This window comes from Lissotriton vulgaris, chromosome 2_2, assembly GCF_964263255.1.
Source record: "Lissotriton vulgaris chromosome 2_2, aLisVul1.2, whole genome shotgun sequence".
Lineage (NCBI taxonomy): Eukaryota > Metazoa > Chordata > Amphibia > Caudata > Salamandridae > Lissotriton > Lissotriton vulgaris.
This window is the reverse complement of record NC_141688.1, coordinates 83,828,437-83,840,870: the sequence shown is the minus strand read 5'-3', so window position 1 is coordinate 83,840,870 and position 12,434 is coordinate 83,828,437. Positions and strand designations below refer to the sequence as shown.

Genomic DNA, 12,434 nt, shown 5'->3' with positions numbered 1-12,434 from the left:
ACGTTTCAGGTCACAGAATGGCACTTTTAGAGTCTTCAGCAATGTCTCCTGTTGGGCCACCATGTAGTGAAAGTTCCCATCATATTTTTGCCACCCCCGGTGTTCCTAAGAAGGGAGTTCGGGCCAGGATTGCTGACTGGCCACCTCGAAATAAGTAAATGCAAGCCGTAAGGCAGTCATTTGCAGAAATTTCTTTGTCATCCCCATGAAGGCTAAGAATCGTTCTGCCGTTAGACATGTTACCAAATTACATTGGCAGAGAAGCTGTCCTTTCAAATTGAATTACTATCGGCAGTTTCCCTTTATGTGAAACATTTTATTTGTACTGTATTGTTTTCTCTTGAAAAATATTTCATCTCTTGGTATCAGAGTACTTAAGGAACATGTTTTATATTTATTTGTAAAAGACAGTATATCCCATTAACAAATTCTAGAGGCAAAGCTCATCATACTCAAAGATAGCGGTATTTGTCATACTCCAAGTAATTCTAGTAATTATTTTGAAAGAAGATGCAGCAGTTATTATCAAAAATGTAACAAAAGTAGTCCAGGGTGAAACTTTGAGACCAGCCAAAATGTCTGGAGTTTTCTCATCCAACATTGCGCAACATTTACTAAAGTTTTCAAAATGTTATATTATTCAAGTTTAGGTAAGTTATGCATGCAGGGAGAAATCACTTGCGCTGTGCTCGCTGGTCTCTCACATAATTTTTTTATGCTAGTAAGCCCTCGAGTGAAAAATTAATGAGATACTTAGGAGTATATTTATGAAGGGGTTTGGGGTCTTGTTTGCACCACTCAACATGGAGAAAAGAAATGCAGCAAGTTTTTATATAGTGCGAACTCAACTGAAAAAGTATTGCAGCGCTTTACATGATTTATTATTATATATTTTTTTGTCTGCATGGGGAGATTAATTGATTTGCCCAGAATCACAGGATTTTAGGCTGACCTGAGACTAAAAACCCATCTCCAAAATCGACAGCTCAAGCATTAAGCCACAACCCCAACCACAAGAGCGGAAGCATTTTCATTAATATATACAACTTGATTCAAAAAACAACTATTGATAAAGCCAATTGTCTTGGCCAGGGCTCGAGACGGGGTACCACGCGGGTGGACGGCATCCCCCCACTCATTTTGCCGGGAGCTCGATAACTGGAGCAAATGGAGCCACACATTCACTCTTTGGCCTCTCTGGGGTGAGATCGGAGCCCATTCAGAACGCTGCTCACGCGCTGGCTTCTCTGATGCAATTGCATCCAAGGGGTGAGTGAGCGGAGGCAATGACAGAAGCAGCAAAATATCAGTAGGGTGGCACACTATATGATGCACTCATTTTTAGCTTAATTGCTTTGAAGCCACACCCTTAATTGCATTGGTTACGCCCCTTTGAAAGATCCCCGAGTATTTTCATCCCACTCAAAGCCCTGGTCTACAAGCGCGGTCAGGTTCTTGGCGCACATAGCCTTGGCTGCAGCGCACAGAGACCTTACTCTGCCGCACACAGAGGAAAATAATTAGAGGGAACATTGCCCATGGCTACACCTGTGGAACCGACTGCGTGATCCCGAACTGATGTGAGTCAGCTAATACTTATCTTGCATGTATATGTCACAATGCGAACTGGGTAGATGTCAGGACGTGGAGAGCCCAGGGTAGCTTTAATTCCTGCCCCGGCGAGTAACAAATTGAGGAAGTTATGGTCGCCCACTTGCCTTTGTATGTGGTGATAAAAAAAAAAAAACCCACAAATGTCGACATCAGTGGCGTTACTCTTTTTTAAAAAAATTTCAACATAATTTTATTGTCTTTATTGTATCACCAAAAACCCTGGGCACACAAGGGCTGCTATGGCGTTTTACAATAAACTGTGTTGTGGAAAAAAAACCTGAGGGTTTGAAAGTTCACTCTCCCTCCAACCACTCCCCCATCCACCCCCTCCCAACTCTGGAAGAAGGTTTACGTCTGCCATTGTCAGGAGTAAATTTCCAATGTTTCTCAGTATGGGAAAATATTTGAGAAGAGTTGTTGAAAATCCTTAAAATGTACAAGTTAGTAGGTTTGCACAGACTCAAAAGGGCATTCTAACCCTGGAACTAGTGGTTACCACTACATTCAGCCCCAGTATGTGCATCTGCTGAAACACAGCAACATAAGGGGACTGCAAGTATTCAAACACTACTATGGTATGAGCCCTTGCATAATCAGAGCGAGAGATGCTGTAACAGAGCCCTTATATAATGAGATTGCTGCAATAATCTGTCGCTGCACCACATGGAACAAAACGGGCAAGTGGATTTTGTTACAGGACAAGTAGGTTTATGAAGCAACCAGCCCCACGGACAAGTAAATATTTTATTAAATTCCATACAGACGGTTTAACTAATGGTGGATTAGCAAAAAGATATTGCGTGTGACGCTGCTATAGCGATATGAAGATGTCAATGTTTTTCAGACCAAGTATGCTCAGGCACGTTCCTCAACAAATATAGAATCCTATTTATAGTTCTTTCCTTTGGAGAATATGGTGTAGCATGAATATGCACAGTAGCCTGAAAAACAAGCATCTGCAATGCAATAGGTCTTGCATTAGGAAAGTTTACCTATTGGTATTGTAAATGACAAGTTTTTTATTTAGGTGTTGGTTTTGAAAAATAATGAAATTAATAGCTGTCAATCACAATGCCAATAGTTTTAACTTTTGCAAATGTGACACCTGACATTAGTTGTGTAAGAAACGCTTGCAAGCAGGATTGGAGTCTTGATGTTTTATACTGTGTTAATGTCATTGTCTGTTTACATGGATCCTGCAGTTAGTTTGAAGTGCATGCATGTTCACCCAGTGAGCATACCTTATATTGTTTGATGCTCTGTATTCAGAGTCTCTGGTGCTCTGCAGGCGATGCTCTGCACAGCAGAGGCACCCCCCACATGGTCGCACCGCCCGAATCCCAATAACTTCAGACCACACCAGTTTGTTTTATGGAAGAATTAAGGCTGCAGTTTATTAGGCATTATCTCTTACAAGCGATCCTTTACACGCCATTATTTCCGTCTGGCGACCCTGCGTCCTTACACCATCAGCTCTGCACTGTGCCCTACATTAAGTGCGGCTCTCTTTTTCAAAGTGACTTGTCCCCGTCCTTAACCACCATTGCCTCTGTACTATGCCCTACATTCAGTGCAGCTATCATTGCCAATGTAACCCCCTCCCTGGGACACACCTTTTCCTTTCTCTCCGGGCAAGCTTCTGCTTCCGGCCCGACCGGGTAACCTTTTACCTCCGGTTTCCAAACACTCCTTGGGTAAGCGTCTGCTTTAACCCAACCGGATGGCCCCTTTTGCATCCGGTGTCCACACACTCCCGGGTAACCAGCCGGTTCCCACCCAGCCGGGTGACCTTTTCACTTCCGGGGCCCACTCATTCCCTTCGGGGTTGGCGTTTGTCCCCGCCCCAGTTGCGCAATTAATTGTTTACTTCCGGTTCACCTGAACACAGGGAGCTCGGGGAGCTTGCCAGTGACCCCCTGGGTCCTGCCTGCCCCGTTTGTAGTCTGAGCCCGCTGCGCCACCTGCTTTTTGTATTCTTCTTGGATCGCTTTGTAAGTACCGCCTGTTGTCCCTTCTTCCGAAACCACAGGATCTCTTGTAAGCCCCATATGCCACTGCGACAAATCTCACCCCCTTTCTCTATCCCCCCCCCTCCATTCCTGTCCCTCCAAGGGTGGGTGGGCAGGTCGGTCTTCTCCTGCCAAAATTCCCTGGAGAAAGAGGGCCTTGTGCCCGGCGCCCATCCTTAAATAGCCCTTATCATCCCTACCACATTCCTACCTTAAATTTATGGCTGAGCTGGCCCAGCCCCAATGCTTGGTGGGCCCGCTCTTTCTTTTTCCCTGCCTTTGCTAACCTTATCTCGCGCCAATCATTGGTGCCCGGGCTCTGCCTCCCGGGGACGGCACCCACTGAGACCTCCGGTCCAGCCACTGTCCCCCTCCCCTTGGGAAGTGGGGGGCCGAACCAAGGGGCATTTCATCCGTATTTTGGCTTCACCTACTAGGAGCAGTGCCGCACCCCGCGCAGTGCAGCGGGCTCCGCTTCCGTGGATGGGCCGGCATCCCGCATCCCACACCCCTCCCGGCCTTGATTGGCCCAGAGCCCGCATCAGCGAGAGTCCTGATGGATGGGAGGGAGGTAGAAGGAACAGCTGGGATCGAAGCAGCGCCGGGAGCTGTGTGAGGGCTGGGGGGGGGGGGGAGAAAGACAACTAGACACTGCCGCAGCACGGCATGGATTCCACCAGGTCAATCCTGCACGAGATCATCTGCCTGAAAAGGAGGGGGCTTTGAGGGAGGGGCTGGGGCGAGGTCACGGACCTGAACTTATACTGCGAATGGCATTCCCTGCACTCAGCCTGTGGCGTTTAACAACCCGGTGTCCTGCCCCAGTTGTGTGCCCCCGCCCCCTTGTTTGGGGTTTCATGAGTGGTGGGGGCTGGGCGGTCCTTTCTTTCACATAGCGTCTCAACTTTCATCGCCATATGTCTGGAACCCTGAGCATGCTGCCACAGAGGCTGGGCAGATAATGGATGTTCAAGGGCGGGGACATGAAATGTGCACCGCAGAATGGGGGTGGAGAGAACTTACTTCAGGGAAACGTTGGTTGCTCGAGGTCAGGGGTGAGTGGGTCACCCGCCCCTGTGAAAGTGGGAATTCTCCTTTTTATCACCATCTAGGATATGCCTAGTGTACAGCGAACAGCCATCCATCTTATTTTTTACAGATGCATGACAAGCTCTAACATGGACAGTACAAATTTTACCTCATGCACCCTCCACCACATTCAGAATTAAGACTTGGACAGTTCTACTCACACCATTACCTTTTCGTAGCTCCCAAGCATCGATGTCCGGTTTGTTGAAGTACGTAACCCACCGAGCATCAAACTCTTCATCCGATTCATGCTTCGCATGGGAATAACAGCGAGCAGCTGCTGCAGCTGTGAAGGAAAAAAGAAAAATCAGCTAGGTTTAGATTTCATTTGTAATTATCTAAATTGCAACATTTTTAAAAGGAGACCTGATTCTCTCTACATCCCGTGATTAGCACACTTGACTAATTATAGATGTGAGAAGACTTAGTTTGCCAACGAAAAAAGGACATTTAATATCAAGTGCATCATTTATTGCAGTTCAACAAATGTGTACACAATCACTAGAGCAACATAATACAACTTGTTCCCAGTTATCTGCATATTTGTAGGATTCCTTAGTGATACTCCACTATGGCAAGCTGATGTTATAATCCAAGAAAAATGACTGGGGGTGGAGTGGGGTATTGTGAGAGGAAATGTTTTCCCCAAAAAATTTGAATAATATGATCTAAGAAGTTCTGGTATACAAAAGAAAAGCTGAAATAACTACGGGTCTAGCTCGTTGCCCATTTACAATTCTTGAAAATGTGTGCACACACATGTAACCTGTTTCAATTGGATTTCTGCTGCCCTGGATCCTTGACAAGCAGGCTTTAGACAAAGGCATGGCTTGGCAGTTCGGGCTGGACTGTTCCCATGAGGCACAGGGTCAGACTGATTTGCATATGGCCATGTCTGAACTGGGGTGGTGTGGAGTGCAAACAAAACAATGGATTTAGGCCCAGATCTCTGTACTGGGGTGAATGTATGACATTGTTCTGCATTCTGTCCATCAACTGTGGTTTTTGCATTTAGACCATCCAACATTTGTAGAGTTCAACCCAGAGGGTCTACTAACAGTATAGAAAGAAAACGGATGCTTATTGTTACCCATCTCAATAGTGCTCATCTCTCGACCTCAGAAGGATAAAAGACAAGTGGACCGACTAGCATTCAAACATGTGGCTAACGGCTCAAACACAGAGCATTGTAAATTATTTAGTCCATTAGCTACAAGACCGCAAGATATGCGGGCTGCAATGGCTTCAAGCTTAAGTTGGACAGTGACTGAATCACTGCCCGAATCCTCTTGAACTGACGACAGTCTTTGGCAGTGTCAACTATGCAAAGCTGGTTTGCATGCTATGCCGTAGTGTCTCAGAAGCCTGGAATACTAAGAAATCTGACTGGGTTTAGCAATCTCTTTCCCCCTACAAACCTCTTTCTCGTTAAGTGCCTAAGCAAGTCTTCCAGCCCAACTGTTCTATATTTGTGTGGTTCTTTTTGCCACCATCACCACAATGTACACCTTGCCATTCAACACTCATACGACGATAAAACTCATCATACCATTGATAATGATGCAGACATTCTAATACTGAATGATCTTGGTTGCAAACTTGGTGGCAGCCAAAGCACTGAAATGTAAATACGACAAAATTGAGCCCTGGGGCAAAATCCACTGGTCCAAAGGGCCAACCTATTTAGGTGTTACATTGGACTCTGCTCAACTACTGCTTTCATACCTTCATAAATAATTACCACATTTCTATGCATCTGGCCAAGCTTCATTGGCTACTTTTGCCAAGAGAAATCTTTAAGGTACTGTGCATGGTCCATACAGGTGGCAATTCACTGGATACATTTATCTTCTTAAGCAATTTACCTGGTCTACTCCTGCCAGTCAACTTCACCCATCTCACTTGCCCTGTGTCCAGGTCTTCACATTACGTTTGTCAGCCTAAGTGGATGTACCTTTTTTGCTGGGGAGAGCTATAGTTTTTTTGTTGGGGAAACGAAAGCCATCAAGTGACATCTGATGTCCAATGATCTTTAACTATGGAAAAAAATAAAATGTTTATTTTTGTGCTCATTAATGCCCAGCCATGGCTGTGCTTAGAATATAAAAACAACAGTTGATGGACAGAATGCAGAACAATGCCATAAATTCACCCCAGTGCGGAGATCTGGGCCTAAATCCATTGTTTTTTTGCTCACCATGCCATTCCAGTTTGAACCTGCCATATGCAAATCAGTCTTGACCCTGCGCCCCATGGGAACAGTCCAGCCCGAACTGCTAAGCCTGGTCCTCACTGGACTGGAAACAAGCAGCCTAAGACCGGTTTCGGGCTTTCAGCCCTCATCTGCCAGGATAGCTTGATTCCAGTGGCATGGAGAGCACGGGACTCACGTCTGAGCATACCCGTCCCACTAAGGGTGAAAAATGTAAAAACAACAGTTGATGGACAGAAAGCAAAACAATGTCATACATTCACCCCAGTACAGAGATCTGGGCCTAAATCCATCAATTTTGTTTGCTCACCATGCCATTCCAGTTTGAACCCAGCCAAATGCAAATCAATCTTTGGTATCGCTTAGAGTCTAGCACAAGGAAATCTTCAGGTAACTGAGAACCCAACAAGCTAAGACACACGGGACTCTTCAGGTAACCAAGTGCACTACAAGCCAAAACAACAGAATGAGGACGTGTTCTTTGCGGATATCACTAACAAGATTATGGGAATTGATGGCCTATCAGATTGCTGGTACGAGGGCAAATAATGTGACACCTGCTTACTATGCAACCAATTGACTGCATGGCGATGGAGACCAAAGGGGTTTTAACGGGTTCTATTATGGAATAGGTGTTTAACGTCCAGTTTCAAAATACTGTGTATGCACATACCACCACTTGTCTTCCTTACTTGCAATAACATCATTATTTCTTGTTGTGAGGAGTGTAGTATATTGGTGATTGGAACCATGTGATGTCACTACAAGAATAACTGAAGGAGAAAGGGGCTTTAAAACCAAATATGTAAAATTACGACTTCAGCGATTACTGTAAAATACATCATACCCTAGTGAGAAGCATGAGCAAAATATTTACTCAGGAAAAGGGACAATCTGTTAAAAGCAGTATAAATGGGAGTAATATCCATAACAACCATTTATTTTTAAAAACAAGGCCATGGATTCTATTGTTTTTAATTCTTAAAAAGACATACCTTCCATGTGTTTGTAGCTGAGCAGCATAACTATTTGGTTTTTGTAGGCTCAGAGCCAATTGATGAATATCTACTCGGCATAACTGCATTAAATGGGTCTGGCACTCTTTTCACATTAAAGAGAAAAATTATTCTTCCCATCATACCGCATTAAATAAAAATTAGCACCTGGAAAAATGAGATATTCTTCAGGATATGAGAAGACCAGAAAGCTTAAAAAAATACTGGACTCGGGTAAAAAAAAAAAAAAAGGAAAATCAACTTCAAAAGCAGCAGATGTACTTTATCGAATATTAATAACAAAAGTTAATACCTGCTCAGGTTCCTTTAACTTATACCCAACTACGGCCTGGAAACTTAAATATAAATAAATATTTTCTACCGGCATAAAAAAATACTTGCAGAAATAATGCAAATTCATTTTCAGTGGCTGTGCATACGGTAAAACACTGAATTTAAAAGACCGACAATGAAAGGTGTATATCTAATTTAATGCAAGTAGCCAACCGCTACCACACTATCAATTATTACTAACTTGTAGCTGCGATAATTGTTAGACTTGAATAAAGATGCTGGGACTAAGTGCACGAATGTTTGTAAAATAGTATACTTCATCTAGAGCTGAAAACAGCCCACACTGGCACAACTCTTTTATATGGTAACAACATCTGCATTTGTAGTACACAGCACAGAACCTGCAACGCTAGAGCACAGCTCTTGGGTATAAATATTACATAGTGTTGATTGAGGTCAACGCTCTACAAAACGCCATATTATTTAACATTTTCTTTCTCCACCAATGCTACACTTCTTTATTATTCGATGCAACACAAAGGTCACTTCTACCACTATGTAGAAGAGAACCAGAGGCCTGGTCAAAAGTGAACTTCCCTGTTTGTCTTTGAAGTATTTGCTGTGCTATGTTCAATGTCACCTTTCTTATGGGTCAGCTGACTGCTCCCCGAGCCTCGGTCTTTCGGTTTCAAAAGCAACACTTTCAAATACCAAGACACGTCATAACATACTTGGCAACGTGATTAGTTACCAATGGTTTTGGTCGTTTACTAATCCAATCTAGTCTTACTACCACAACAAATGTTAGAGTGCAAAAACCAAGCTAGGCATATCCACAGGTTTCCCCCTTGAGTTATCTAAACCATTCCAATGTTAAATATATTTTTTTTAAATCACAACTGTATACGATTTATTAATATATGAATTAAGTATGCTGATACATGCTGCAATCGGCACTGTATTCTACTCATGAATGTACCTGGCTACCTCAAACTGTGGGCGCTTACACTATTGCCCTCGGTACTTATAACATTGTACTCTGAGCACAATTTTAAAACATTTTTTGAATTTTCTAACCACGTCTCCCAACATTAGGAACCATATGACATATTGCTAGAGCCCATAACAACGCTACACGCCTTCATAACACACAGGCCCTTTCTTTGTTCCTAGACACCTATGACCTCAACTACACACTCCAACGTGTCAGAGTGCACTGACAGAAAACTCCAGTGAACCTAAAGTTATGGCATCCATGCATCCCGAGTATACACGGCACATCGCAAAACACTCACGGTGCCTTCAACCTACTCAACTCATCTACTCCAGTCCAGTGCACACTCCTCTCAGTGAGCACATTCTGTTAGCAGATGATTCGTTTCGGCTTGTAGTGAGCAACGAAATCCTCTCGTCCATCTTCCGCCCTCACAAAAAGCGCCCGTGATATATACCCCCTACGATCCACACTAGTGAAGCGCAGAAACACCATACCAGGTGCTACACGATCTCGCTGACCTACACCCAAGACATGTACGTCTACTTTATAGCAAGTTCCGGTTGATCCACACTCGGGCAGCGAGTTTATACTAGTACCCCAGTAAAACTGCTCAGTGACAAGCACCCAGACAGTCGATTCTTCGCTGACCCGAGAACACCCACTGCCCTCTTCTACCACCATAAACAGCAGACCCCTGCAAAGACCAAACTCCGCGAAGTAAGAGCAGTGGCTAACCTACCACATGCAGCGACCCCATCAAACCTGCCTCGCATACCTACCACCAAGAACAGATTGACAACTATCAACAACTCCCCCAATGACTACTCATACTCAGGAACATCACCCCGGTTCCCAGCGACGAGCAACACCCCGCCAGCGACCCAACAGGCTACCATTCATGCCTGAAGTTAAAACACAGTTATCCCACACGTGTCCAGAGCACCTTGCAATCCCTCAGCAGGCTACTAACACCCACTGATCAACTTGCCAGAATCCAAAGATTCCATCCCGCTTCAGCGAGACATCAATGCCTCTCCAACATGCTATGAGCATCAAGACCGGACTTTCACCTGCATGTTACTACTGAAAGCCCATTCACCGCACTGGCACAAAAAATCCTCAATGACATACATCACCTTCCAGTCACCCACAACCATCCTGCTGGCATCCCATCTAACCACAGGAAGCCCATTAAGTAAAGTAGAACACGCGAAACCGCCAACATCTAGGACTCTCCAATTCTTTTCCATGCCCTCGTTTCATACTTAGAGGGTATTCACGCCTCCATGGGGTAGGCCGCAGGTTGCCCTCCAATGCCACTTCTTTCAAGGACATATGAAGCACCGGCTCTCACCTGGGGTTATACTAGGCTGAGCCAGCTGGCGACCCCGGAGCAGGCCACGTACTGCCCCGCTGAAAGCGCAGCGACGGACCAGCGAGGCTGCGAGCATGGCTGCGTGCGGACGGAAGGCAAATGGTGTCTGGCTTCGACTTCACGACACACAGGAACGCGCCTCAATGATGTCCCAAGCACGTTCCTGCTCAGTGGTTGCACCACACGCTAACCGGAAGTGCAGACGTTCACGCCGGCTGCAATGACAGAGACACAGAAAGGGCAGCACGCAGAGCTAGAGGGCGAATGGACGTCCTGCGTCCTGTGACGTAATCGCGCTACGAGCGTTCCCGCACTCCAGTGCATCGAAGTGAAAGAAGGACTACAAAGGAGTACCCTCCAGGGGAAGGAGGACTTCTTTTTCAAAGATAGACAAAGGACTAGTATAGCAAGGTCATTATCTGCCCCTTTCGTACATTAAACGAAAAACTATTGTGAAGGAAATGTTTCATTCTATTAAGGGGGCGAAAATGATAATGTACTTTCTTTGCTTCAATCTCACTGCTGTTAATAATAATACGAACTACATTACCCAGCCATAGTTCATTTGCAATCATGCCAACAGACCCGATTCGAGACTCCTGATTTTTAAAACAAAAATATGTTTTTATTTAGCAGGCTCCCGCCTTAAATTGTTTCTTCTTCAGTAGAAGTTAATGGGGGAAGTACAATTGTCCCAATTACTTAAAAAAATTCCCTCTTCCTAAATGTTGCCATGTATGCATTTGTGCCAAAGCAACAGAATACATGGGACAAAAGAGCCACTAATCTGGCAAGTCCATTAAAAACAGCTCCCCATAACAACTCTTCCTCTTTTTAGCATATGGCTAAACCAGTAGTTCTTTTTTTTTTTTGAAGTTTGAAAAGCTTTATTGAGTTGAAGAAAACAATGTAAAACATCAGTACAATAGCACAAATAAAGAGCAATAGGAATTAAAATAATTGTGGAGAATAATGTGCCAATAAACAAGAAAGGCCCCAAAAGGGGAAAACGCTATACAAAGAAAAAATGCTTTTATAACTTTTCATTTTGAGGGGAAGGAAGAGAGAAAGAAAGAGGGAAGAAAGGGGAAAATGGGGGAATGGAAGGGGAACAGCAATAGAAAAATATATGGTAAGAGAAATAAAGAGGTATGAAATACAGAGAAGTTCACAGTAATAATAATAACAGTAATACTAAATACAACAATAACATGAGATCAAGAGGCACTTTTAGATAAAAAGTCTGTTAAAGGGGACCAAAGTAAATCACGTTTTATCAACAATGGAATAGAAGAAGCACATGCACAATCTAGTCTATGATGATGGCAGAGCAAATTCCACCAAGCATTATAAACCACGTTTGTAGTGTCTTTCCAATTAGTTGTTATAATTTGAAAAGCGATAGCTATGCAAAGATCAATACATTTAAGAGTATGGAGTGGGACATCCCAAACTGGGGCCAAACCACCCAGGAATACAGAAGAAATAACAAAGGGAACATTAGTAGATAAAATCTTATTAAGTGTAGACCAAATGTGGGACCACATAAGTTGGACCTTAGGACAATGAAAAAACATGTGAACAAAGTCACCAGGAGTGCATGAACAGGACCAACACTTCTTAGTGTCTAACAATTTAAATTTAAACAGGTCACAGGGAGTATAAAATAATCTATTATAAAAAAAATAAAGGGTTTGTGTGGTACTAGCGGAACGAGAGGTGGAATGAAGTTTGGACCAAATAGAGTCCCAGGTAAGTGAGGGGAAAGTTTGATTGAGGTCCGATTCCCAGATAAGTTCAAGATTAGTTTTAGGCCTGTCAATAAGTGAGGGAGAAAGTAATTTATAAA

The 12,434-nt window shown here is 43.9% G+C and overlaps 1 protein-coding gene across 1 annotated transcript in view; it reads right to left on the bottom strand.

The window, feature by feature from the left end:
* COX5A (cytochrome c oxidase subunit 5A) overlaps positions 1-10,907 on the bottom strand; it is a 46,666-nt gene extending 35,759 nt beyond the window's left edge. The window contains exons 1-2 of the mRNA XM_086959326.1: positions 10,565-10,907; positions 4,882-4,998 (exon numbers count right to left, since the gene is read on the bottom strand). Of these exons, the coding sequence (XP_086815452.1) occupies positions 4,882-4,998; positions 10,565-10,661 (214 nt within the window). The 5' untranslated portion in view covers positions 10,662-10,907. The remainder of the gene's footprint in view (positions 1-4,881; positions 4,999-10,564) is intronic.
* Positions 10,908-12,434: the final 1,527 nt, after the last annotated feature.